This window comes from Bos indicus, chromosome 14, assembly GCF_029378745.1.
Source record: "Bos indicus isolate NIAB-ARS_2022 breed Sahiwal x Tharparkar chromosome 14, NIAB-ARS_B.indTharparkar_mat_pri_1.0, whole genome shotgun sequence".
Lineage (NCBI taxonomy): Eukaryota > Metazoa > Chordata > Mammalia > Artiodactyla > Bovidae > Bos > Bos indicus.
The window spans coordinates 829,577-854,669 of NC_091773.1; the positions used below are offsets into that span (position 1 = coordinate 829,577).

At 57.3% G+C, this 25,093-nt stretch overlaps 1 protein-coding gene and 1 non-coding gene across 19 annotated transcripts in view; both read right to left on the reverse strand.

The window, feature by feature from the left end:
- Positions 1–25,093, reverse strand: part of MROH1 (maestro heat like repeat family member 1) — a 49,794-nt gene that overhangs the window by 14,286 nt on the left and 10,415 nt on the right. For 5 of the 18 annotated variants that reach the window (XM_070803011.1, XM_070803004.1, XM_070803014.1 and 2 more), the window contains exons 2-27: positions 20,922–21,002; positions 20,149–20,294; positions 19,186–19,317; positions 18,591–18,753; positions 18,320–18,418; positions 13,425–13,576; positions 12,922–13,062; positions 12,593–12,685; positions 9,627–9,705; positions 9,385–9,498; positions 8,401–8,474; positions 7,219–7,341; positions 5,426–5,611; positions 5,144–5,288; positions 5,022–5,062; positions 4,596–4,791; positions 4,181–4,293; positions 3,648–3,755; positions 3,141–3,257; positions 2,938–3,060; positions 2,061–2,207; positions 1,946–1,972; positions 1,032–1,154; positions 847–926; positions 626–776; positions 409–519 (exon numbers count right to left, since the gene is read on the reverse strand). In XM_070803011.1, coding sequence (XP_070659112.1) covers positions 409–519; positions 626–776; positions 847–926; positions 1,032–1,154; positions 1,946–1,972; positions 2,061–2,207; positions 2,938–3,060; positions 3,141–3,257; positions 3,648–3,755; positions 4,181–4,293; positions 4,596–4,791; positions 5,022–5,062; positions 5,144–5,288; positions 5,426–5,611; positions 7,219–7,341; positions 8,401–8,474; positions 9,385–9,498; positions 9,627–9,705; positions 12,593–12,685; positions 12,922–13,062; positions 13,425–13,576; positions 18,320–18,418; positions 18,591–18,753; positions 19,186–19,317; positions 20,149–20,294; positions 20,922–20,943 — 3,006 coding nt within the window. In that variant the 5' untranslated portion in view covers positions 20,944–21,002. Of the gene's footprint in view, positions 1–408; positions 520–625; positions 777–846; positions 927–1,031; positions 1,155–1,945; positions 1,973–2,060; positions 2,208–2,937; positions 3,061–3,140; positions 3,258–3,647; positions 3,756–4,180; positions 4,294–4,595; positions 4,792–5,021; positions 5,063–5,143; positions 5,289–5,425; positions 5,612–7,218; positions 7,342–8,400; positions 8,475–9,384; positions 9,499–9,626; positions 9,706–9,792; positions 10,371–12,592; positions 12,686–12,921; positions 13,063–13,424; positions 13,577–18,319; positions 18,419–18,590; positions 18,754–19,185; positions 19,318–20,148; positions 20,295–20,921; positions 21,003–25,093 lie in introns of those variants that run through there. The other 13 variants (XM_070803019.1, XM_070803015.1, XM_070803018.1 and 10 more) reach the window with 12 other exon arrangements.
- LOC139187017 (small Cajal body-specific RNA 15) lies at positions 24,888–25,010 on the reverse strand. The gene has a single exon (XR_011570723.1). It is a non-coding gene; the product is annotated as a small Cajal body-specific RNA 15 (non-coding RNA).

The window sequence follows — 25,093 nt, forward strand, 5'->3', positions numbered from 1 at the left end:
AGCTTGGGGCAGCCTCCCTGCCAGGCCACCCTCTGGGCACGGGGGCCAGTGCACCAGATCAGAGTGGGCCCCCTGGGCAGCGCTCCCCCACCCCCTCATTCTGTCCTGCTGATGTGGCTTACGGCCACGGCCACCCCTGGCGTAATCTCTAGCCATGCCCATGCAAGGACATGGTGTTCCTAGACACCATCCACCATCATGATGGCCTCAGAGGGTCAGGAGTGCCCATATGGGGCACCTCAGGGTCTCTCTGTCCAGGCCCCACGATGGGGGAGCAGAGAGATCAAGCTCCGAACCCCTGTCTGCTCAGACTGCACCCATCTGCATAACCCCCAGGCCAGAGGGGCCCTGCCCACTGGCTCGCAGGCCGCCCCCCGCTTGCACAGAGTGCCACTGCCTGCCACACACCTCCAACATGACCTGCAGACCCAGGGGCGTCATGTTCCACAGAAGAAGGCTCGTCAGCAAGTCCTTGAGGACCTGCACGGTGTCCAGGTACAGGGACTGGAACAAGAGAAGCTGCCAGTCCTGCTGTGAGCCCCCACCCCTGGACAGGGCCACCATGGGGGCCGCTGATAGCTCCTGGGGGCTGTCCCCCACCTCCCACCACAGGGGTCGCTGATACCTCCTGGGGGTCCCCCCCCACTGTGGGGGCCGCTGATACCTCCTGGGGGCTGTCCCCCTCCTCTGGCTCCGGCAGCACGGCCATGACACGGTGCAGGCAGCTGTGAATCAGGTCCGCCTGCACCTGCTCCTCCAGGGCCGGCTCCAGGGTACTGAGCCGCCAGTTAAGGCCCAGCTCTCACGCAGAGGGCCCCCCACAGCCGCCCCCCAAGGAAAGGATACACCAGGTACGTGCAGGCAAGCATGGCCTTCTTCCAAATGGGCGTCTTCAGCGAGTCTGGGGGCTCCGCTCTGATGAACTCCTGGGAGAGCAGCCGCAGGGCAGCCCTTGGCCAAAGCTCCAGCTTGCCCCCGGGTCAGGCCCCACAAGCCGGGGGCTCGGTCCTCCCCAGCCCGCCCACACTCACCACCATCTGCGCCACCAGCTCCGCCTTCCTCGAGAGGTGGAAGGAGCTGCTGTGGGCACTGCTGCAGATGGCCTGGGTGGCCATGCACACACTTTGCACCAGGCTCAGTCTCAGGGCCGGGTCCTGCAAGGACAACTGGGCTGTGGGAGCCACCAAGGCCCGAGGCCCAGGGGTTGAGCCCGATGGGAGGGGGCCACCCACAGTGGCGAGGCCAGGGCGCCAGCCACTCTCCTGCAAGCCAGACGTGGACTCCCCTCCAGTCTACGGGCTCTCGGCCAGTCCTCCACGTAGGCCAAGATGGGTCTGCGAAGGAACCCAAGGCCTTTGGCTGTGGGCCCAACCTGGGGGTCCCGGGGTCACAACCCTGGGCAGATGACTGCAGGTTCGCCAGGCGCTATCCAGCTGCCTCCCCCAAGTGGAGGGGACGCAGCTGCTCTGGCAGAGCCCCAGCAGAGGGCTGGCCCCCAGCTCTAAAGGGCTGAGTCAGAGAGAGAGTTCACAGAACAGCCCCGGCCCAGAGACCCCAGGAGACCCAGGGTGGTGGGGGTCCGCTCTTCAAGGGGACAGCCCAGCCACTCCCAGAGAAAGTTCCCAGGTTAGTGCCAGAGTCCACAAGGGAGTTGTGTTAGTGAGGCAGAGGCTGTTGCCTGGCTGCAGAACTCCCCCAACCAGGCCCTGGCAGAGATGGAGTGGAGCCAGGAGAGGGGCACACTGAGGCCCCTGCCCGGCCTGGGAGCCACCACCTCCCCTCCGTCCCCCCAACCTCCGGGGCCTGGGCAGGGCAGGAGCTCCTAGGCCCTAGAGGGCCGTCCTGCAGGCCTTGCCTGAACTGGGACTAGGATGCCCCAGGAGTGCCCCGCTGCCACCCCGGCCAGCCCAGACAGAGGAGAGAGCCCAGGCCCCGCACACTGTACCTGGGTTTCTACCTTTATCCCCAGAACCTGGACAACAGAAGTGAGACAAGTCACATAAGCGGCTGCTGAGGCAGCGCCCTGCCCCAAGCCACTGAGACACCCAGAAGACGCCCACCTTGGTGCTGAAGCACTCGGACATGTTCCAGAACAAGTCCGCCTCCACCCTGGCCAGCAGCAGCTCGCGCGGGGCCCCGGCCGCCACATGCCCATAGCACAGGATCAGCGCACTCCTCACTTTGTTGGCCTCACTCTCACTTCGATTCTGAGAAGTCAGAACTCTGTGACAATCACACCCCCAACAGGAGCCGCGCCCTCTGACCCCAGGTGCCAAAGAACGGCAGAGCCAGTCTGAAGGAAGATGCCACTTGACTGAGGAGTCTGGGGCCTGTTGGGGACCAAGGGTCAAAAGGGAAAGGACGCAGGCCGGGACCACAGTGGGAGGGGCAAGCAGGCGGAGGGGCTGGGGACTGAGAGCTTCCAAAGGGCCAGGTGGGGTCCCCGTCTTCGCTTGGGTAGCTGCCCAGGGCCCCTCTGTCCTAGGGCCCTGTTCATACTACACCAGCCCGAGACTCCGGCACTGGTAACCCTGGTCCAGGAAGACGGGCTAGGGTAGGAGCAGACAGCGCAGATGCTCCCCAACGACTGGCTTCAGCCCATGTGCAGCCCCCACTAGCCACCAGGGGGCAGATGACACACAAACCAGGGGTGGGACAGGAAGGGGCTGCTCCCATCCTGCTGCCCAGAGCCGGTTCGTTGCCCCCCACCCCAGTGTGGGAGAGAGCCCACACATGCCGGCCCCACCCATGAGGAAGCAGAGACTGGAGGCCAGCTCCCTGCCCCACCCCCGGCCTGCAGGGCACCGAGCCCAGGAAGCTCTAGGACCAACGCTGTCCGCCCTACTGAACCTCAGCATGCTGGCACCGCAGCTAAGGCAAAACCCCGGGCCAGCCCACCCCAGGCCTCCCCCTCAGCTGTCAGCCTGACCTCACTACCTTAAAAAGGTTGAAAATGCCAGCAGATTTTCTGAGTACGTCTGACTTCACAAAGTCGTCCAGCTGGGCCAAGGTGTCATCCAGGTGGGAGATGGCACAGATCCCAAAGCAACAGGCAAGGCCCTGGGGAGGCACAGGTGCACTCACACCTGGGCAAGGTGGGGTGGGGAGGCGTGCACACACACACACTGGGGGGCAGCCACCTCGTGCTCCCTCTCCTCCTGGTATCGGGCCGTCTCCAGCAGCTCCCGCAGGTGCTTCCTCACCACCTTACTTGAAGCGGCACCCAGGGTGGTCCCGACACATTTGTACAGGAAGTTCTGCAATGAAGCCAGACAAGGGCTGGTGCCAGCTCCCCAGTGGAGGGATGCCCCTAGCGGGGCACTCAGTGCCTGCACCACAGGCCAGACACACCACTGCACACCACTGCAAGGGCCAGACGTGCTCTGCGCACTGTCTGAGGAGCAGCAGGTGGGTGCGGAGCCCTGCGTCTCCAGCCGCCAGCCCACAGCCTTCTGCTCCAGGTCCTGCCAGGACCACAGCGGCCATCAGACAGGCTCAGGGAGCAAGAGACGGAATCAGGGGACAGGATCAAGGGCCGTGCCCACAGCACTGCTGGCGGTGTGTCCTCCTGCACCTCCTCCTGGGGGAGCTCCTCCTGGGGCTCCCCTTCCCCCTCCCCTCCTCCTGGGGCTCCCCTCCCCATGCACCTTCTCCAGGGGCGTCCCGTTGTAGTTGGGTAGCTGCTTGCACATTTCCAGGGTCAGGTGGCAGACCCAGGTGTTGTCAGACACGACAGCCAGGGAATCCCGGAGAAACTGCGGACAGGAACTCAACCAATGAGGGCAGGCTCGGCCTCTCACTGGCCGGCCTAGGGGAGAACCCAAAGCCCCAGGTGCCACAGGCGGTGACCACAGGTCCTGTGCCATAGCTCCGAATGGCCATAGGTAACTTTGAAGCTGAGACAGAAATTCTGGGTGGTCAGGTGTGCAGCACATGGGGCACTGGGGCCTCAACCAAGCAGGGGACAGGACGGAGGGCTCTCTGGCCAGAGCAGCCCCTGTGATATGACCCCATCGCAGCACGCAGTCCTCACCCAGAGACACCCGCCTGTCCCCGCGCCCCTCCCCACCACCTCAGGTCACGGCGAGCACCACCACTCGGGGGGTACAGTGCCCCCAGCACCCACGGCCCAGCCCTCCCCACCCGGCCAGAAAAGGGCCTGTTCCCAAAGCAGGCTAACTCTCGTCTTCTCCTCCTGTTCCCAAAGCAGGCTAACTCTCGTCTTCTCCTCTTCTCTCACCACCAGCAGCTTTTCTTCCCACTCCTTCTGTGACAGCGTTTCTTCACTGTATTCTGAAATGACCAGTCACCCGTTCAGCCTGGCAGACAGCAGTGGAGAGCTCAGAGTCCCCTCCACCAGGCCCAGGCCCCTTCGGCTCCAGGATAGAGGAAGAAAGGGCCCACATCCAGTGAGCTTGCGGGTGACACCAGACAAGGAGCATCTTTCCAGCCCACTCTCCAGGCCCTTTCCTGAACCACAGCAAAGGCAATTTCTTCCAACTTATAAAACCTTGGTCTCCAGTGGCCAGCCTTGATGCCAACAGGCAACAATCGGGGTCAGAGGAAGAGCGGCAGCGCCCACCCCTGGGCCTCACCGTCCAGGTGCTCCAGCAGCAGGGGGATGGCGGTCACCCACCGCTGACCCAGGGCCGGGTGGATGTCCTGATGCAAGACATTCAAGAGGCGCAGCGAGGCTGCCCCGCGACCGTCCCCCACATAGGGATGGGAAGACACGGCCTGCAGAAGGCAGAGTTGGGGCCTCCACCAGCGTCCTGGGCCACAGTGCTCCACCTGAGGCCGAGCACGGACACCCAGGTGGGGGCAAGGAGGCCCCAGAGACACAGCTCCCCAAATCCCTCCCGGAGTGCCTGATGGTCCTTCCCGGGGAAGTGACAGCACAAGGGTGGGGCAACAGGGACTAAGGGAGAGTCCACCCCCACCCCAACACCCCTCAGAGTAGGCACTGCCTGGAGGCCACCTGGCTAGGAGGAGAAGCCACTGGGGCCTGAGCAGCTGCTTACCAGGAGTCTGGTGGTGATGGCGTAGGGAGACGGGAGGTGCACTGCAAGGATAGAGACCACAGCACTCAGGGCTGCCCCCTTGGGGGGCAGGGAGGGAGGGCTGGGCTGGGGCAGGGGCACACCGTTGCCGTTGTACTGGATGAGGGGAGCATGGGCCCCCGCCTCCTGCCTCTTCTGGGCCAAGTGCACAAGGCTCCTGCAGAGTGGACTCAGCGCCCTGGTGAAGCGAACGGGGACCAGAAACTCAAGCAGGTACGGCCAGAGGACCTGGGGGCAGTGCAGGGTGTGTAGGAGCGTGGCCTCCCTGCACTGCAGCCTCCTCACACCCACAGCCTCCCCACACCTGCTCCCAGACCGAGGGGTCAGGAGCAGGGTGGTGGGTCCCCCAGGGCAGGGGTGCTCACCTCGCCCATCCTGTCCACAGTGGTGCTGACCAGGTAGAGAGTGCTGACGCTGATGGCCCTCACGCTATCGGCCGCCAGGGCCTCACTGTCGGCACCCAGCTTCTGAATCTGGGGGCGGGAGGGCAGGATGCTGTGCACTCTGCTCTGCAGGTCACCAGTCGTGGGCTCTGGCCCTGAGGACACGGCCTGAATGGAAGCATGACAAGCCCTGCCCAACCCCTAAGGAGGGGACCATCCCCGGTCACTGGCAGGACACTCGCCCTCCACTAAAATCGCCCAAGAAAGCCTGCTCCCCGGGCCAAGCTCCAGCATCCAGACTAGAAAAACTGTGAGCATTTCCTGAGAGCTGCTAACCGCATCCTCACAGGTGGTGTTCCGTCCTTGTGGACGCGGTCATTGCCTGAGAAAATGCCATTCCCACCAAGAACACAGACAAGCCCTGCTGCCCCACGGGCCAGTGGTTTCTCTCAGACCCAAGGAGCCAGTGCTCCAGAGCCTGGCTCCCTGGAACCTTCCAGGCAAAAAAGGACTCTATTCTCTAAATTCTGAGTCTTCAATTCATGCTTTGAAATTCTGAAAAGCAAACACTGAAAACCAAGCAAAAGTGGGAAAACTGCAATGACTGTTGGAGACATTTGGCCCCTCTCACCAAGAAATTAAAGATCGAGAAGAAAAAAATAGAGATGTTTAGGGCCTGAATAGCAAGCTTTAGAGCATGCTCTAAAAATATAGATAAAACTTCATACCAAATACACACAATCAACACTGAACGCCTGACTGCCTATTAGGGTTATTAGGCCAAAAAGAAAATCTCAAGAAACACTTAGAAGCAGAAATATACCTGGCCAGATTCAATGCAATAAAATTACAAGCCCACAGTAGCCACAAAAGGTTGATCACCTAGGAAATTATAAACATCCAAGTCACTGGGTTCTCGACATCCAGGCAAAGGCAGCTGGTCCACGTGGGGAGAAGAGTCTTTACAGTGAACGTGCTGCGACAACAGGACACCCACGTGCAAAACACTGAGCCTGAACCCACATCTCACGTTAAACAAAATGACCTCAAGCTGGATCACAGACCTTGTGTAAAACTTCTAGAAGCAAGCATGGGGGAACATCTTTGTGGCTTTGGGTAAAGAAAGGATTTACTAGTTACAACACCAGAAGCAAGAGCTATAAACAAAAGCCCAATGACGTGGACTTCTAAAACATTAGCACTTCTGCTTTTTGAAATACAATGTTAAGAAAATAAATGCCTACGAGGCAACAGATTCGTCAGAAAATATTTACAAACCATAAATCTGATAAGGGACTTGCATCTAAAATATATGAAGAGCACTTCTGTCCTGAAGAAGAAAGGCAACAGCCCAACTCCAAAGCAGGTAAAAGCTGTGAGCAGGCACGCAGACACATGGATGCCAATATCACTGGTCACAGGCACAACGCTAGCCTGTCACAGTGGCTAGAAAATGAGACACACAGCACTGACCTAACCCCGTGTGCCAACAGAGCTGCTGCTGGGGCCACGAGATGGCACAGCTACTTTCAAAAACCACCTGGAAGCTTCTTATGAAATTAAACATCTCAGCACCTCACAGTAGCTGCTTACACAGGGGGACAAACGCATGCCCTGCAGAAACCTGCACCCTCACTTTCACAGATGCTTTATTCACACCTGTTACGTGGCTAGCAGACTAGCACACCCCCAGAGCGCCACTCAGCAGTCAGACGACAAACCACGGGTCCAAGAGACAACACGCAATGATGGAATAGAGGGACGGCGTGCCTTACCTCAGCCTCGGGGGGCAGAGCGCACTGCTGCACGATGTACTCGACCATGGCCTTGCCGCCAGGCTGCTCCAGGTAGCCGTGGTGGGCCATGGCACTGACCACCTGCACCACCGCCCGCTTCACCTGCCCAGAGCAGGGGGCGCAGGAAGGGGCCTCAGAGGAGTGCTGGCCACAGCATGACAGCCCAGCAGGGGCCGGCATCTCACCCCCGCTCTGCCCACACCTCCCGCCTTCCCCCAGCCCAGCACCCCTCTCTGGGACCCTCCCCCTGTCCTGGTCACACCTCTCCTCCCCAGATCCCAGGTCACATGTGTGTCCTGAGTGACCATGGGCTGATGGGTCTGGAGGGACTGAGCCATGTGGCAGCCTGAGGGCCCCTAGGCTGGGTGCTTCTGGCCACCGACACAGCGGGCAGGCACTGGGCCCCTCTGAGGGTGGCACAGGGCACAGGAGCCCTGAAACAGACGCAGCTTTGGTGGTTTGGGCTCCATTCCAGTAGCTTCTGGGACTCTCACAGACAGTCCCCAAGAATGGGGTGCAGGATGAGCACAAAGGCTGGGGCAGCCGCGGGAAGGGGACCCACTGCTGCTGAGCCCAAGCAGGGAGGGCCAGCCTCGCCCTCAGCTCTGGGGTCACCACCAAGCTGTGGATATCCTGCTGGAGTCCAAGCTCCTGTTCCCTGGGGCTTCCACTGTACCAAGTCGTCTAGCCCTGTGACTCGGGTGGGGCATCAGGCCACCCAAAGGGCTGGATGCCTAGATCTGCATGACAGAGGCCTGACAGAGACCCCAGACACAAGGCTGGGGCTTCCCTGGGCAGCCCTCCATGCGAGCCAGCACAGCGCTGCCCACAGCTCCACAGGGCCAGGACGAAGCCTCCGAGTGCCCAGGCCACCCCATGGGCGTCTGTGTGGCTGATGCTCACGTAGGTCTTTTTGGTGTAATAGCTCTTGAGTTCTGGGGGTTCTTCTAGAGAACGATCAAGCCCCAAGGTGGTCTTGAGGATTGCTTCCTAGCTTCACACCTGGTTAACGCATCAGGAGGAAGCTGGGGGCCCAGACATGCAGCTCAGCAGACACCCAGGCCTGCCGAGGCCTGGTGTGCTGAGGTGGCAGCTGCCTGTCAGCGGTGGCCATACCGCCTGTCACTGTGCAAGGCTGCACCAAGCTGCCCGCTGACTCACCTTGTTGTTGGTGTCCAGAAGAGGGAGCTTCATGGAAGAGAGAATGACGGGTTTCTTAACTTCCATCTGAGCAGCTGCAAGAAACCAACAGGGGGCTCAGCCTGCCTGCCGATAGGCAGACGCTGGGCAGCCCTTCCGCCACGATGCGGGCTGAGCCCGTGCTGCAGGGCTCTGGCCTCAGTGTGGCCCTCTGCGTGGGGGGAGGAGAAGGCCACCTAAGCACAGGCCCACTTATCTCTCTCCGAGGGAAAAACGACTTTTTTCAGCAAATGACATTATTTTATCAGATTAAGAAGTGAGGAGGTTAGAAGTTCAGGGCAGCAGAGCTGAGTCAGGGGTCCCAGGTTCAAGTGTGGGGTGAGGGCGCCTCCAAGGTCATCAGAATCTTAGCACCACTCCCTGCTCCCAGCTCCAACCTGAAGGCCTGACGTGGCCACAGCCACTGTTTAGCAACCAAGACTCTCACACACACACACACACACAAATTCAGGTGTGAAAACCATTCAGGCTTATTGCTGATTAAAACTGCTTAAAAGCAAGAAACCTGAACTCTCCTATCCAGTTGTGAGGAAATCTTCAGACACATGGAAACCAGGGACTTTCCACTGAACTGGCCTCCACTCCTCCCAAGGTCCACGTCTAAGAGACAGCGGAGAGAGCTGTGCCCATGGCCAGGCCTCCACAATGAGGGGCCACTGCAGCAGATGGCTGCAGGTGGGGGGCGTCGGCAGGACTCAGCCACCAGCCCCCCATGCCGAGGCGCCATGGCCTGCCGACTACAGCCCCTGCCAAGGGCAAACATCAGAGATGGACAACCTGCTGGCAGGCAGGTGAGCACCACTGCTGCAACCCTTCAAAAAGCAGGGAATTTTGCGAAATAGAAAGTTGGGGAAAGTATTTTAAGAACTCAAAGCAAAATGCTCCTTTTCATGCTGAAGATGGACAAGGTGGGCCTATCCCATCTCCGTTCCACAAGGTACTCACCCGCCGCGTTGATGACGTGCCTCAGAACCTGCAGGGTGCCCACACGGGTCCTCTCATTGCTGGTGTCCAGCTTGGGCAGCAGGAAGGCCAGCAGGCGGTCCGGCGAGCAGCAGGCTACGGGCAAGTGCTCATCAAGACCGTCTTGCTCCCTGCTGGTTGCCTGCATCCCCCAGGCCCAGCGGGGAAGACAGACGCTCAGGGCGGTGAGCACCCTGATGAGACCAAGGGCTCCGCCTGCATACCCAGCACGGTGAAGCAGCGCAGCACCTCCTTCTGGTTGCTCATCACCAGCGGGCTGGACGACTCCACGGGCACACAGATCTGTCCAGGACAAAAGACAGTCAGCGGCTGGGGGTGCTGGAGGGGTGTCTCAAGCTGCCAGAGCTGCAGGTCCTCAGGCGTGCTCACCTGGGTGAGGAACCCCTGCCTGCGCCAAGACACGCTCTCAGGCCCTGCGGTTGGGGCGGGGACGCAGGACACACAGCTGGCCCTCCTCCTGCACCCCACCCCACCCACCAGCAGCCAGGAGAACAAACTCCCCAGACACACTTCCTGATGAGGAAGGAGACAGCGGCCCACTTTCTCGGGCAGGACACGCGAGCACAGAAAGCGCTGGAGTCTGTCCATCCAAACCGAGACAGAAAGGGAGCTACCCTGGCAGGGGTGCAGGCAGAGGCTGCAGGCGGCGGCGCCCCTGGGCCCCACTGCACCTCTGTGGGCAACACTCTGGGGCTGAGTTTGGGTGGCGCCCCTGTCCCCACTCAGCCCCCAAGGTCACAACAAAGGACCTGCAGGGCTCTGAGGGGACCCGTGGGAAAGCCCAGCCTCCCAACCAGAAGGGAGACGTGGTACAGGGATCACAGGTGCCACCCCAGCCTGGCCCTGCCAGTTCCCAGGGGACTGGAGCAGGTGGAGCAGGTGCAGGCAGGGCTGCCAGGCTGGCTCCAGGTCCCCAGGGCCCTGCTGCCTGCTCCCGGGGTCACTCAGCGACCCACGGAGCACCTCCCACCAGGGCTGGGGGCCAGCGAGGGAGCAGCTTGGAAGCAGACGCTCTGGCCCGCCCCAGGGAGCCTGCAGAAGATGCATGAGGTGCTCAGAACTCCTCGGTGACTGGAGCACAAACCGCTGCTGAGTCCAGGCGCTAAGGTTTGCAGTGATTGATTAAAAGGCGATAGATCAGAGAGATAACTAGTGACGAGGGCAGTCACCTGGAAAAAAGATAAAACTAGCTTTTCACTCTTCCTCTAAAATACACTCTAGACAATTAAAAAGTATAGGGGAAATGAGAGAACCTAAAAACTCACTGCAGAATTGGAAAACCTTTTTAAGTACAGCAAAACCTGGAGTGTATAAAGAAAGATAAGTGATGGCTTTAAAAAATTAAATAATGTTCCATGGCAAAAAAATATCATAAGCAGAGCCACAGATAACAATAAAGCAGAAACAAATATCTACATACATGACACAAGACTATAAATAACTGCTACAGACCAATATGGAAAAAAAACACCCTAAAATCAACAGAAAAACAAAAGACATGAATGGAAAGCACTAAGAAAAGGAAATATCACACTTTTCTAGCTTCTCAGCTTTTCCACAAATATTCTCCTTTTAAACCTCCCCCCACCCCCCACAGATTACAGTTTTTAGTTTCAGGCCATCACTTTGTATTAAGTAAATAATACTCCATCTCTCATTTTTTCCTCACTTTTTTCCAAGTTGTAAACTTTTTCTCCACAGAGATCTTAGGCATTCTTCGCTAGGTTAATTCCCTGATACTTTACAATTAAGTTTCTGTTGCTACTGTAAACACCTTTTTTTTTTTTTTTTGGTACTTTATAGCTGGTCACCACTGATGGGGGAAAATACTCTTGATTTTTACAGGTTGGTCTTGTAACTGGCAGCCTTGCTGAACAGAGTTCTAGGACTTGTAAATAGATTCAGTTCTTGTACGAATGAACTTCTAGATGAGTGCATCAACCATCCAAAACAAATATCTGCTGGGAGCAGACATGGCGGGGGCCAGAACAAGGCAACCCTGCCCTCAGGGCTGTGCCGCCTCACTGAGCATGGGGAGCAGCGGCCCGCCAGGATGAAGGGTGGGCAGGCGGCCAGGCGAAGGCAAACCACAGGTCTGTCCGGGGTCCTTCTCTTCTGCTTCTCTCCTCCAGGATTCACCCCAGGCCCTGCTGACACGCGACTGGGGCCCCTTCCTGCTCTGGACGGTAAGGGAAGGTGGTCGCTCCTATCTACTGTGATGCAAACTGTATCCATCACATGTATGATGCATGCTGATGGACCAGGTATTTAAAATTTGCCAAGTAAGAGAAGTTCCTTTCCCATCCTGGTTGCTAAGAGTTTCAGTGACAAATAGGTGCTGAACTTCTTCAAAAGTTTTTTCTGCATCGCTGAGATCAGAGAGAACCTTCCCACAGCCCCTCCCGCTGGGGCCCATGTGCGGTGAGTACGAGGTGGGCAGCCAACTCTCCTCCGCACAGACCCTCATGCCAGCTCACCCGCGGGTGCCCAGACTTCTCTGTGTGGTCCTGACTTGGAGTCAAGACCAGTCCCATAGAACCTGTCAGGCAGCTCCAGATACTTTTCTCATTTCCAAGCCCACCTGTGTGAGGTGGAAATGGGCTATCCCTCAAAAGTCTGGAAGAGGCAACCTGAACACCACTGGGTCCCGGGTTTGCTGTCAGAAAGGAAGGGCCTGGAATGTGGTCTCCATTTCTTTACTGGTTTAGTCAAATTTTCTATTTCTCTTCTACCAATTGTGACATTTTTAAGATTTTTCTAGGCATCTATCCACCTCATAGTTTTTCAGGCTCATTACAGCTGAGAAGCCCCCTGAAGCCTTTTCTCCAGGAAAGCCTTCAGGCCCTCCCCTTGCTGGCCTCAGCTGCTGATGCGGCTCCTTTGCTCCGCCTGAGCCGACCCTCGGGGACCCGCAGGCAGCACAGACACTCCCCCTGCCCTGCTGGCCACCTCCTCCCCTCCTGCCCCTGCATGTAGGGCTGTCTGGTGCCCCACTGCCTGAGTCAGTGTACCCCTAAGGGCTGCACCCAGACGACTCAGGAAGCCTGCAGAGGTCCACCTGGCTGGACCCCCACCCTGAATCTTGCTCCCTGGGCCCCTCAGCAGGCACCCCCATAGAAGGAGCAAGCGCCCAGCCCCAGCCTGCTCATAAGCCTCTCCACCGGCCCACCTGAGCATGCAGAGCGGCAAGGAGAGAGTTGAGGTGGATGTCCAGAGTGCGGCTGCCCACACTCACGGCTGCCTCCAGGATCTGGCCAAGGCTCTGCAGGGAGGAGTGGCCTGTCAGGACCTCCTCGCCCCCAGCCCCGCCCCACCCCACCTGGCTGAGAGCCTCCCAGCAGGACACCACCCTGGGGCTGGAGCAAGGAGGGAGCGGTGCCAGGAAGGGGGCCCTGTGAGGCCAGGGGCCTGGCTCTCCAGCTCTGCCCACGTCCCTTGCTGAGGCCGACACCTGGCCAGGGCCTCAGCCACTGAGGCTCACAGCCACACTGTGCGTACCTTGGACACATGGACGGTCTCGGTGTGCTTCTTGTAGAAGGCAAGAACCCTGGGCAGCAGCTTGGGGAGCTGCTCCTCCAGCTTCTCGCTGGGGAGCAGGTGGCTCATGGGCCCCAGGGCCTCCACCACTGCAAGCCGCAGCTAGAGGGGCAGGGACACGGTCAGTGGTGGGGGACAAAGGCAAGGAGTCCTCCCCTCGGACCTGGAGCAGAGGCTCCTGTGAGGTGGGGGGAGTGGGCCCAGGGAGAGGTCAGAGCGGCCAGGCAGCCTCCTCCCTAATGCGTGGAGGCCCCAAGGTGGGGGTGGGACCTCAGCAAAGCAGCCCAACGCTGTGAGGACCTGCAGGGGAGACCCCACAACACAAGGCTTGGCGTGGGCAGGTGGACACAAATCTCTACCAAGATCTGCGGGATGGCAGAAGGGCCCAGGGGTCTGTGGCAGGACCCCCAGGCTGGGGAGGGAGAGGGCAGGTGCAGCCACCAGTCCCCACCCACAGAGCATACCTTCGCTCCCCCACTCTGTAGCCACTGGTGGAAAAGGATGTCGTAAGCACCAAAGATGTCTGAGGCAAAGGCGTCCTTTCTGACTGTGGGGTCTGGGGCCTGATCCAGGTTGGCCAAGTATTCTAGGATACTCTCACTGAAGCGCTGCAGGGCTGCAGTGACCCCAGTGGTGAGGCGGCAGGCATGGTCACGCTGGCTCTCACCCAACCCCTCTAACATCCCACGCCCGCCTGCGAGACACCCTCCTGAGCACTCCGGCCAGGCTCAGGACTACAGGGTGGGGCAGGGTGAAGGGTCCCCTGACTCTTGTCCTTCCCAGAACCTGAACATGACTTTTCTAGAAATTCAGTCTCTGCAGATACACTAAGACTAGGTCACGGTGGGGTAGGGTGGGGTGGGGTGTGCCCTAACCCACCAGGACCCTGTCCTCGTAAGAAAACAGACAGACATATTGATGACGGAGGTAGACGCTGCAGTGACGCAGCCTCAAGCCCAGATGCCCAGATCGAGAGACACCTCCAGACACCAGGGGAGCCTGGAAGGACTCTGTCCAGAGTCACAGAAGGTGAGCGGCCCTGCCAACAGCCTGCTCTCAGACACTGGGCTTCTAAGCTGTAGAAGACAGCCCCGTTGTCTTAAGCCCCTGATTTGTAGCCCTGTGTCACAGTGGACACCAGTACATGACCAACCTCTCCCAAATGCCACCAAGCCACCACGCCCACCTGCTCTGGTCTGTGGTGCCCACCTCTCCCCTCACAGACACACATACCACATGCTTTCAAGGGCTGCTGTCCAAGATGGCGTAGGACCCCCCAGGGCACATGCAGGAAGACCCGGGTATGTGAGCCTGGGTGCGAGTGTGGTGCTTAAGGTGGGGAGCACCAGCCTGGGGGGGCACGGTGTCCGTGCAAGGGACGGTGCCATGGATGCCCAGGCAGGGAAGCCGGGGGACCCACTTAGGTGTAGACCTGTGAGTGGTCAGCAGGGCCTGGACTGTGGGTCAATGGAGATGATGGGACCACAAAGAGTCAGAGGCCAGGACCTGGCCACGCAGCTCCACTGAGGCCTGGGCAGTGGAGGAGATGAGAACTAGATGGCTGGCAGCATTGTCGGCTCACAGCTGGCCACGAGGCCAGAACCCACCCCCAGGATCTTGACTGACAGGACCACGTGCTCCAGCTCATGACCTCTGACCTGGACCACTTGCAAGACTACTTTCTCAGCTTATGCTTTGCAGCCCAGCCCTACACCTACAGGAAGGCAGCTACGGTCACAAGCACTCAGAGAGCATATAGGACCCCCCTCCCCCGCCGGGGCCCACAGCAGGAGGCCTGCGTCTGGTTGTCCTCCCACTGAAGGTGCCTTGGGGGAGGGGGTCTGCTTAGGTGGGCCCTGGTCCCTGCCTGCCACCCCAACCCCTGCGTCCCCCTACTCTTGCTCCTTGAGTTGCTCAATCAGACTACTGATCAAGCTAACCAGGGCTTCGAGGTACCCTGTGTGGGAAGGGCTTTCAGGATAACAGGACATCAGGTGGCCAGAAGTAGAACCACCCCCCTCCCTGAGTTACTTACCAGGTTTGTACTTTTAATCAAGGACATACTTGCCTCAGGTAAACGAGCCACTCAAGCCCCTCCCCCAGCCTGATTTTCCTTATTCCAGAAGCAAACACCAGGTTTGGGCCTCTCTCTCCACACACATGTACGCAGTGTTCCCCACGTACCCCAGGCCGGGGCCAGCCCGTTCCGTCCACCCCTCCAGACCCCCGTGGCTCTGAGCCCACCACTCCCTCCATGACCAGCTGTGTTCTGACTTAAGGACCATCTGGGGTTTGAGTTCCCTCGTTCTCCAGGCCCAAGTCACTGTGGCAACCTCCACACCTCTTGCCACACATCCTGAGGCTCCTCCAGCCTCACCACATGGGCCACACACTTCCGGATCCTGCCTTCTCAAGGAGCCTCTCTACACCTTCCTGCTCAGCAAGCCTTGGGGCAGGGTGCTGCCTCACAGTGGTGCCTTCCTCTGGAGCTTTCTAGCATTCTCCCTCAAGCAGAAGGCAAGCCCTTGGCCTTCTCCTGACCACCTGCCCCGAGGAAGCTTCCCGAAGCAGGCACAGGGAGGGCCTCTCCACCTGTGGCACCTCCCACAGCGACCCCCTCCGCTTTCTCTGTTCCTTCTATCCAGGGTGATTATCCAAGACTGGCTTCATGGCTTCACTTGCTAAGTCTTTTCTTTCTGTTTTCCACATACTTGCATTTTTGGCTCCATTTTCTAGAGGATTTCCTCAACACTTCCACTTCTACCTTCCATTTTCATCATGTTGCTAATTCCCAAAAGCTTTATTGCATTGTCCAAACGTAGCTTCTTCAGAGCAAGGTGCTTCTGTTTTATGAATGCATCTTCTCGTCTCAATGAAATATCAACCAGGTTTCCTCTCCTACCTGTTTTCCCCTCCCTCAACTGTCTGCTTCCCCTAGTCTCCCTTTCTGTCTATTTTGCTGCTGCCTCTCTCATTAGACCTTCCTGGTGGGTGGTGAGCTGTGGTTGCCTGCCAGCGCTGGCAGTGTGTCCAGGCCAGCTGAGCACCTGTTGTCTGGGTCCTGTCCATCCACCTCTGCGGCCCTCCTCCCCGCCCTCCCCCTGCCTGGCCGCAGCATTCTGCGAGCTGGACAAGAACCTCTGAGTGCACACACGCTCCTATTCTGGGCCCCATGGCCCACCTGGGCCACCTTCCTGCACAGTGAACACAATCTGCCCAGAATCGGAGACTGCCTGGAAGAACAAGAGGTCCCAGTCCTCTTGTGGCCCACCCAGGCCACGGATGAGCTGATGTGGACCCTCCTGGCCTGACTGAGGCTGCTCCAGTGGGTAGGACCATGCTTCCCTCAACTGCAGACCTGGAGCGCTGTCCGTGGTGAGGAGCACACACCTCAGCCAGAGGGCGGCTGCAGGCAGTGTCTCCTGGCCCATCCAGCCCTCCACACACGACATGGCAGCCAGGTGAACACTGTAGGCCTGCAGTCTGTGAGGGGCAGGGCCTCCTGCACAGGGCTCTGCAAGTCCTGGAGCTATGCCAGCACTTCCAGCGATGCCAGGGACCAGCCCTCAGCTCCAACATAGGCTCTCCTTCTCCCTCCCGGCTGGAATGAGTGCTGTCCTTGGAGCTCTTTTCCCCCAGCCCCCACAGCTCTCCCCAGTCCCTCCTGTGTCCCCCCAGCTGGGATGTGTACTGTCCTTGGCGTGCTTCGCCCCCCCCCCCCCCGCCCCCCCAGCTCTGCCTCGGTCCTCTCTGTGTCCTGCCCCTGCACTCTGAGCTCAGCAGTGATTCCCACCCAGCTGCTCAGGGATCCTGTCACAAGTTCCCTTTTCAGCAGAAACCAGGTCAAAGAGGGTTTCAGTCCAACAGCCTGCTATCACCCACATGTGGGAGGGGCCCTCAAGAGGAAGGCGTGGAATAGAGAGAATGGGAATGCCGCAGCTCTGAGGGGCTAGAGCTCTTCCTAGAGTCCCTGAGAGCTGAGGAACCTGAACCCAAAGCCACCATGAACAGGAGGGCTGCAGCCCAAAGCTCTAGGCCCCAGATAGGAAAGTCCCCTGGTGTGCACAGAACAGGCAGCTTCACTGGGACTCCTCTGCAAACACCAACTCTCTGCTTGGCTACCAGCCTCCCAACCCCTGTCTCGATGTGGCCACAGCCTAACCACGTCCCTCTAGCCTGGCCATGGGGGTGGAAGCCCAGGACCTCTAACAGCCTGGGCTGGGGATTAAAAAGGGTCCTTAGGGCTTCCCTGGTGCTCCAGTGGTTAAGAATCCGTGTTCCAATGCAGGGGACTTGGGTTTGATCCCTGGTCCAGGAAGATCCCACATGCCTCGGGGTAACTAAGCCCGTGCGCCACAACTACTGAAGCTGGGGTACCTCGAGCCCATGTTCGACAAGAGAAGCCACCGTAACAAAGAGTAGCCCCTACTCTGCACAACTAGAGAAAGCCCTCGCCAGCAACAAAGACCCAGCAAAACCAAAAATGTGTGCATGCATGCTAAGTTGCTCAGTCATGTCTGACTTTTTGTGACCCTATGGACTGTAGCCCACCAGGCTCCTCTGGCCATGAGATTCTCCAGGCAAGAATGCTGGAGTAGGTTGCCGTACCCTCCTCCAGGGGATTTTCTCAACCCAGGGATCAAACCCACAGTGACAGGTGGGTTCTTTACCACTAGTGCCACCTAGGAAGCCCACAACCAAAAATAAACTATTTTAAAAAGAGGATCCTGTCTTCACGGGGCCTCATGGGCCTAGGTGTTCCCTCTCCCTCCCCTCAGTAGCAGCTGTCTTCCTGAGACAGGAGGGGACGCTAGGGACACTAGGAAGCCAAGGGACAAGAGCTGTGTGCAGGCCACTAGAAGAGGCCAGGCTCCCTCACGCCCCATGTTTCAAGACTCTCTGTTCCCCCCTATAGGAGTGCCCTCCTGCCCATCAGGAGTCATGCCATGAGGCACTGCCCATGGCACACAGAGGGTGGGAGAGTGAACACTCCCAGGACACCCAGGGAAATGTCACTCTGCCAGCGTGAACAAGGAGAAAAGTGGGAGGGAGCTGCAGCTCTGGTCAGTCTCCTCCTGCCCCCCATCAAGTGTCCAGGGCTCAGGGAAATATGCCATAAGGTCCTGGTGGGGGGGTCTCCAACAGCAGAGAAAAGCCGCCAGACAGCAGAGGTCAGCTCTCTACCTACAGCAGTGCCCGCTCAGCCTCCACCTGCATCACCCTTCCTCTAATCATCCCACCCTCCTCCTGCAGCCTGAAGGCCCCCCAGCCCCCCACAAAGGAGCACTGGAAAAAAAAAGACCCCCCCAACTGTGGGCAGGCCACACCCACCCACCACCCCACAGAGGCCCTGTCTTACCACAGCAGAACACTACTTTCATTGAGTCGTGCTTGGCTGCGCCCAGCATGGGCAGCATGGTGCTGAGGATGGACGTCAGGAAGGGCACCACGCCAAACACTGCAAGAAGGGGTGCGTCACAGAGGCCCACGGCCACCCCCACCCCGCCACACACCTTGAGCTCTCTCTGCACAGCCTGGGGCATGTGGTGGAGTGACTGGGACCAGAGGAACCGAGGTGCCATCCTCAGAATCTCTGAGCATGTGGGTGGAGGGGCGGGGCTGCCACCTACCATTGGAGACAGAGAGGCTGGCGAGCGTGTGCACGGTGCAGGGGTGTGGCAGAAGCCCAGGCTGGAACTTGCTCAGCAGCTCCTCCATCACGCTGCTGATGAACCGCCTTCCCACCGCCACCAGGACGCTGCTGGCGGCTTGCTGCCAATCAGAGACCAGCTCCTGTCCCCAAAGACCTCAACTGACACCCTGACCAAAGGAGGCAAACCTCACCCACCCTGAAGGTGCCCAGGAGGAAAACTGGACACTCTGCCTTCAGTTCCACTGGAGGACAGGCCGCCAGTGTTCAGGACGCTCTCGGGCTGCTGTGAGCAGGGCCCCAGGCTGAGCCCCGAGCCCATGCACACTCAAGTGGGGTCCTGGTGCTCCTACATTCGCCCTGAGAGCTTGGGAGCACTGCTTTCCACTTTGGCTTACATCTGAGATGGCGGGGTGACCCGCCCCACCCCACAAGGGCAGTCAGTACACAGGACCAACAGGCCAGACCTGAGGCAGCCAGACACAAACCCATGTTCTCAATGCACTCGGGAAGAAAACAGCTCCCTGACCCAGCCAGGGGCAGGTCAGCCAGGCCAGGGCAGGTATCCCCCACACCTTCACTTTGGTCATCTCATTGGAGGCCAGGAGGATGATGGCCCTGGCCGTGTCCTTGTCCAGCTCGCTGATGTGATTGCTCACGACTATCTCCATGGCCCTTAGGATTATCGTCCGGTATGGATGAGCTAGCTGTAGAGAGAGATGGTGGAGGAAGGACCGGGACTCACTTGTCTCTCATGGCTCCTCCCTGAGCTCAGAAATGAGCCCTGGTCTCCTTAAACTGGGACAGTGGCGGGGGTGGGGGCAGGCGCAGGAAGGGGCCTTGCTGGAGAGGAGGGGTCATCAAACTGGTTCAGGAGCCCAGGGGCCCTGTCAAGACTCAGCTGTCTAACCCTGAAATGGCAGCTGACAGACGAGAGCCCCAAACTCAAATAAAAAGAAAAACGGTCTTTTTTTAGTCTAACTCCTAGGAATGAGCCTAAACCATGCACTGTGGAAACTGAAATTATGTCCCACTACAGGGAGATAGGAGTGTCACAGAACCCGGAAGCCGGGACCAGGAGAGGCAGAGCTGGCACAGCCCTTGGTGCAGTCTCAGCAGGGCCTGACCAGTGGAGTCTATGGTTGGGCAGGGAGCAGAGGCGTTCTGCTTACCACAGGGACCCAGGTCCTCTCTCACTAGCTGGTAGATGAGAGGAACGGTGGACTGGGCCTGCGCAAGGGCAACCCGACACTACAATGCCGACCACCCGGTCCCCCACAACGGGACTGACCCACAGGACAGAGTGGGTCACCTATGCTGGACTTGCCGCTTCAAGGGGTTCTGGACTTGCCAGTGTGACTTTCCACCTACAGCAGCCTGGTTGCATACTTCAGACCCACCCGGGCCACTGCCCTGCAGGCCCCACCCCTCACCAAAGGCCCCGCCCCTCCACAGACCCCGCCTCTTGCCATGAACCCTGCCCACAGGTCCCGCCCCTCCCTGCAGGCCTCACTCCATCATATTGCGAGGAGCAATACCTTTTCGTGCAGCCGCAGGTGCTCCTCGCAGGCGCTAAGAACCTCCGCTGGCTTCGACTCTCCGAAGTCGCACAGGGCGCCACATACCTGCTCCTGCATCTGAGGGTCCTTGTCAGTGACAGCGTCCAGCAGGATGGCGGACAGCCCTACAGTGACAAAGTCCAAAGGCAGGGTCAGGCCCAGCCCCGGCCCACCACCTGGCTCAGCCTCACCGGCCCAGCCTCTGCAGCCTCAGGCGCACACACCGCTCCCTCCGTCCACCGTACTGGCCGAGGTCTCTGGAACCCACTGGCTGCCTGCTCTGAGGTCACTCTGGCCACCTTTACCCCGACCTTCCAACCCAGGCCGCATTTTCGCCGCCTCTCCAGCCTGACTGGATCCGAGCTCCTATAAAAAGCAGGCGGTGTGGGCTCAGCCCCATGAAGCCACTCCAGGAGGACCTCTGGCCCACACTCTGCCCTGGACCATGCCCTAGGCAAAGAGCTGGCCCTGGCTGCAGGTACAGTGGCCAGTCAGAGTGAACACTGGTTCTGGGGCTTTTGTAGGAAGGAGGAAGGCACAGGGACTCTCCCCTACAGAGCACAAAGCCACTGTGTCAGGCAAACACTGTCCCCACACCAAACTGAGCCAGCGTCGGCAGAGGCGAGAGCTTCCTTTTCTTGTCTAATGAAACTTTAAAGAAATTGTGTTCAAGCAGCCATCACTCCTCCCAAGTGCATTTACTCAGAAATCCACAGCATGCCATGGAGGCCAGCCAAGGGGCCCACACTCACTCTTCGCGTAGGTCTCGCTCATCACTGTGGTACGAGCTTCTTTTTGCCTCCTGGTGTGAACCTGGATGCCTCTCTTCAGACCTGGAGTCACCAGACGTGCAACATTTAAGTCACTGGCCTCCTCAGTTTACGAGTAGTTAGTGTGTTTGTGTAAAACACAAGATCAGAAGGGGTTCGTCTGGGAAACAATCTCTGCCACACTCTGGCTAGGTGGTGTGCAGAGGACAGGCAGCACCCGCTCCACCCCAGCAGCCGGCAGCCCCGCCGCCATGTGCTGGGCCCACAGGGTCTCATCCTGGCTGGCCCGCAGAGGGTGCCAGGCCAAGCGCGATCACCATCTCCACTGACAGCATCTTCCTTCACTCTGTGCATGTAAGGCCTCGTGCTGCTGACGGACTGTGCGGAGAGGGACACCCCTCCCTGAGGGCCAAGAACAACCACCTTGGTCACTATGTGGCTGGGACCCCCCACTTCCTGCTGGCTGAACAAGACTGGACAGGCAGCTCAGGGAGCTGGTGGGCTCTCTGGTGTCTGAAACCAACCATCCAGACAGCTCACAGGATTTGAGAGTTGCAGCTTTCAAACATCATGTGCCTCAAAGCACCACTTGCAACAGTTGGACCCAAAGAATAAAGCCCATGGAATATGCAAGTGCCTCTGCACTTCCCCACGTGGTCACAGGCTCCAACAACTGGTACAGGACTGCTTTCTCACACTGGGGTCCTCTATTTTCTGGGCACCACCTTCATTCTTGGGCACTGCCCATCCAAAAAAGGGTGAAGGTAGAGGAAGCAAAGAAGACAGGCCTCCACCTGCTCCTGAGCAGGAAGACACACTCACTTGGCTGTGGCCACATAGGAAGGGGCTGTGAGAGGTGTCTGATGAGTGGGGGGATTACAACAGGTGAGAACTCTAGATGGAGAAGGCACCCTGGTCCTAGGCATTCACCCATCCCACCAAAACCTCAGTGCAATGACGGAAAAGATGCATGTTTTAAAAGAACAAGCCCACAAGGGCGCTAGAACACAAGAACAGATAAAATTAGCAGACCAGACACTTCCAGGAATCCCAGGCAGACAGAAAGCAGATGGAGAAGACTGGTTTGAGGCTGGTGGGATCAGCAAGGTGTTTCACCTCTTTTCCTGGAAAACATCTAAAAATAACCCGGAAAACAAGAAATAAAGACACATATTCCATTAGCAGCAGAGCAAGGAGGTGGCAAACCGCCCCCCCACACACACACAAAGGTGAAGGGCTGGAAATGCCACAGCTGTCAGGCAGGTATGAAGGTGCTGGCCGCAGGCTCCACAGAGAGCCATGAGGACTCTTCTCAGGCAGGCACCCCTGCGCATGGAACCTGCTTTCTGAGGTCCCTGGGCCAGTCTGGGTTATAAGCACACAGCCCACTCCTGGCACAGGGGCTTTGCCTGTGAAAAGCCACAGCCACCCATCTCCATGGCCTCAGAGAAGATGGGTTGAACAGCTCCAGCTCCAAAGTTTGGAGCATCCTTCATACAAATGCAGACAGCTGTGCACACCCAACTCGAGCAGGAACAAACAGGAACATAAGGGACATCAGCTCCCAGCCTGCCTGGGAGGAATGGACCTATTTGCCGCCTCAACCCAAACAACTAAAAAAACTGAATGAAACACATGGAACCAGAGTTCTCAAGCTGATGGGCATCAGGAACAAAGGGTGGGAAAGCCTGTGATCATGCCAGCTCATCGCCTGAAGGGCACGTCCAGCTGAGGACACACAGAGCGGGCCCAGGAACAACCCGGGAGGCCTGGGTCTTGCTGGAGTCCACAGGGTCCAGTACCAGGGAGAACCTCAGAGGCCTGCAGAGAGTCCCCAGTCACTCAGCTGATTTACTGGCCAGCACAGGGGCAGCAAAATAATGTCCCCAAGGATGCCCATGTCCCCATCCTCAGCACATGAGTATGTTACTTAGCTGGCAAAAGGGACTTAGCAGATGGGGTCAAGGGCACAGACCTTAAGGCAAGGAACTCAAGATTATGTGAGTGAGACCCGCCTTAGTTCTTAAGAGCAAAGAACCTTTCTCAACTGCACCAGAGACATGAGATGAAGAAGGGAGGAAAAAAACAAAGCATGGGAAGAACACCCACTGTGGCTGGCTGCGCAGATGGAGGCAGGAGGCCAGAGATGACCCAAGGCGGGGGAAGGAACTGCCCAAAATGATTAGCTGAAACAATCTGTGGGGCTCACAAGTGAGCCAGGAACGGGCCTCTCCTGGCAGCAGGGGAATACCACAACTCTCAGCGGGCTGGGAAGGACACTCAGGAGGGTTTCAACTCAGTAAAGAAGTAAAACTAGGGCGTTCCCTAGGGGCCCAGTGGTGAGGATCCCAGGTTCACACTGCCATGGCCCAGGTTCAATATCTGGTTGGGGAACTGAGATCCTGCAAGCCAAGCCATGCAGCCAAAAATGGAAAAAGAAGAAAAAGGTAAAATGCCATTCTGGTTTCACTTACCAAAGCTAAAAGCAAGACCTGAAAGGATCAAACTGTTCCCAAGTAACTTAGACCAGCCCAGCACAAAGCTTGAGAATAACAAGAGGAAAACAAAACACCATGCACCAACAAACAAATATAAGAAAGAAAAATAACAGTGTCTGGCATCCAATCAAAAATGACCAGGCACACAAAGAGGCAAGAAAACACAACCCAAATTTGCTGTCTGGCTAAGAAACTCAAATAGGGGCTGTGTATCAACCTAGAGGGGTGGGATGGAGAGGGAGATGGGAGGGAGGTTCAAAAGGGAGGGGATATATGTATACCTATGGCTCATTCAGGTTGAAGTTTGACAGAAAACAACAAAATTCTGTAAAGCAATTATCTGTCAATAAAAAAATAAATAAAAAAAACACACACACACACAACCCATAATGAGGGTGAATCAGTCAATAGACAATGACCTGGAAATGGTGCAGAGTAAAGAATTACTAGATAAGACATTTAGATTACAACTGTATTTCATATATTCTAGAAACCACAGGAAACACTAAGTATGTTAACATAAAGAGGCTAAAGTAAAAGAATGGGAGAAGAAAAATGAGGCTGACAATAATCACAAAAAAGCTGGAGGGGCTTCCCTGGTAGTCCACTGGTTAAGAATCCACCTGCCAATGCAGGGGACACAGGTTCAATCCCTGGTCTGGGAAGACCCCACATGCCTCAGGGCAGTTAAGCCTGTGCAACACAACTCCTAAGCCTGTGTGCTGCAGCTACCAAAGCCCACATATCCTAGAGTCTGAGCTCTGCAAAAAGAGAAGCCACTACAATGAGAAGCCTGCACACCACAGCCAGAGAGTAGCTCCTCCTCACAGCAACTAGAGAAAGCCCATGCACAACAGCGAAGACCCAATGCAGCCAAAAATATATAAATAAATAATTTTTTTAAAGCTGGAGTGATTATATTAATATTAGATAATAAAGTAGACTTCAGAGACATAGCAATTATTTTTTTAATCGCTTTTTATTTGGAAAAGTGTATGCTTAATAATTGACTTCCTACTGGTTCAATCAACATGATGCAAGCACTTGTACACATCCAATAAAATATTTCTGAAGCTTGTGCTTGATCATCAGTCTGCTCTTCTCATTCTCCAGAATGATTTAAAATTTTAACTCATTTTAAGAGTTTTAAATGGCTCCCACACTGGCAGCTGCCCAGAATGATTCACCATGATGCAGCATTCTGCAAATGAGACTATGCTGGTCTCCCTACAAGGAGGCTTGGCCACCAGAAGCTGTCCTGGACCCTCTGAAACCTGTACTACAGGAAAGGTCCTCTCGTCCACTTTCCTAACCAACTTCTCCAGTTGGCAGTCACCTTCCTGTCAACTAGGGCAAGATCCTCATGGGTTCCCTAAGTCTTTCTTCACCCTTACTCATCTCTTATTTACTACTCCTATTTTCTACAGTGAAACAATGGAAACTATATCATTGCTATTGGTAGATATGTAGGTCATGAATTCATTTTGCAAACAAGACCTGTTCTATCTACCTTTTCATTCAGGAGGCTAAAAGCAGAGTCAGCTTGACTTCAAGGACTCTATTTTCTTAGCAGAGACATAACAATTCTAAACATTTATGCACCTAATAACAAAGCTTTAAAATACACAAAGTCAAAACTAAAAAAATTCAAGGAGA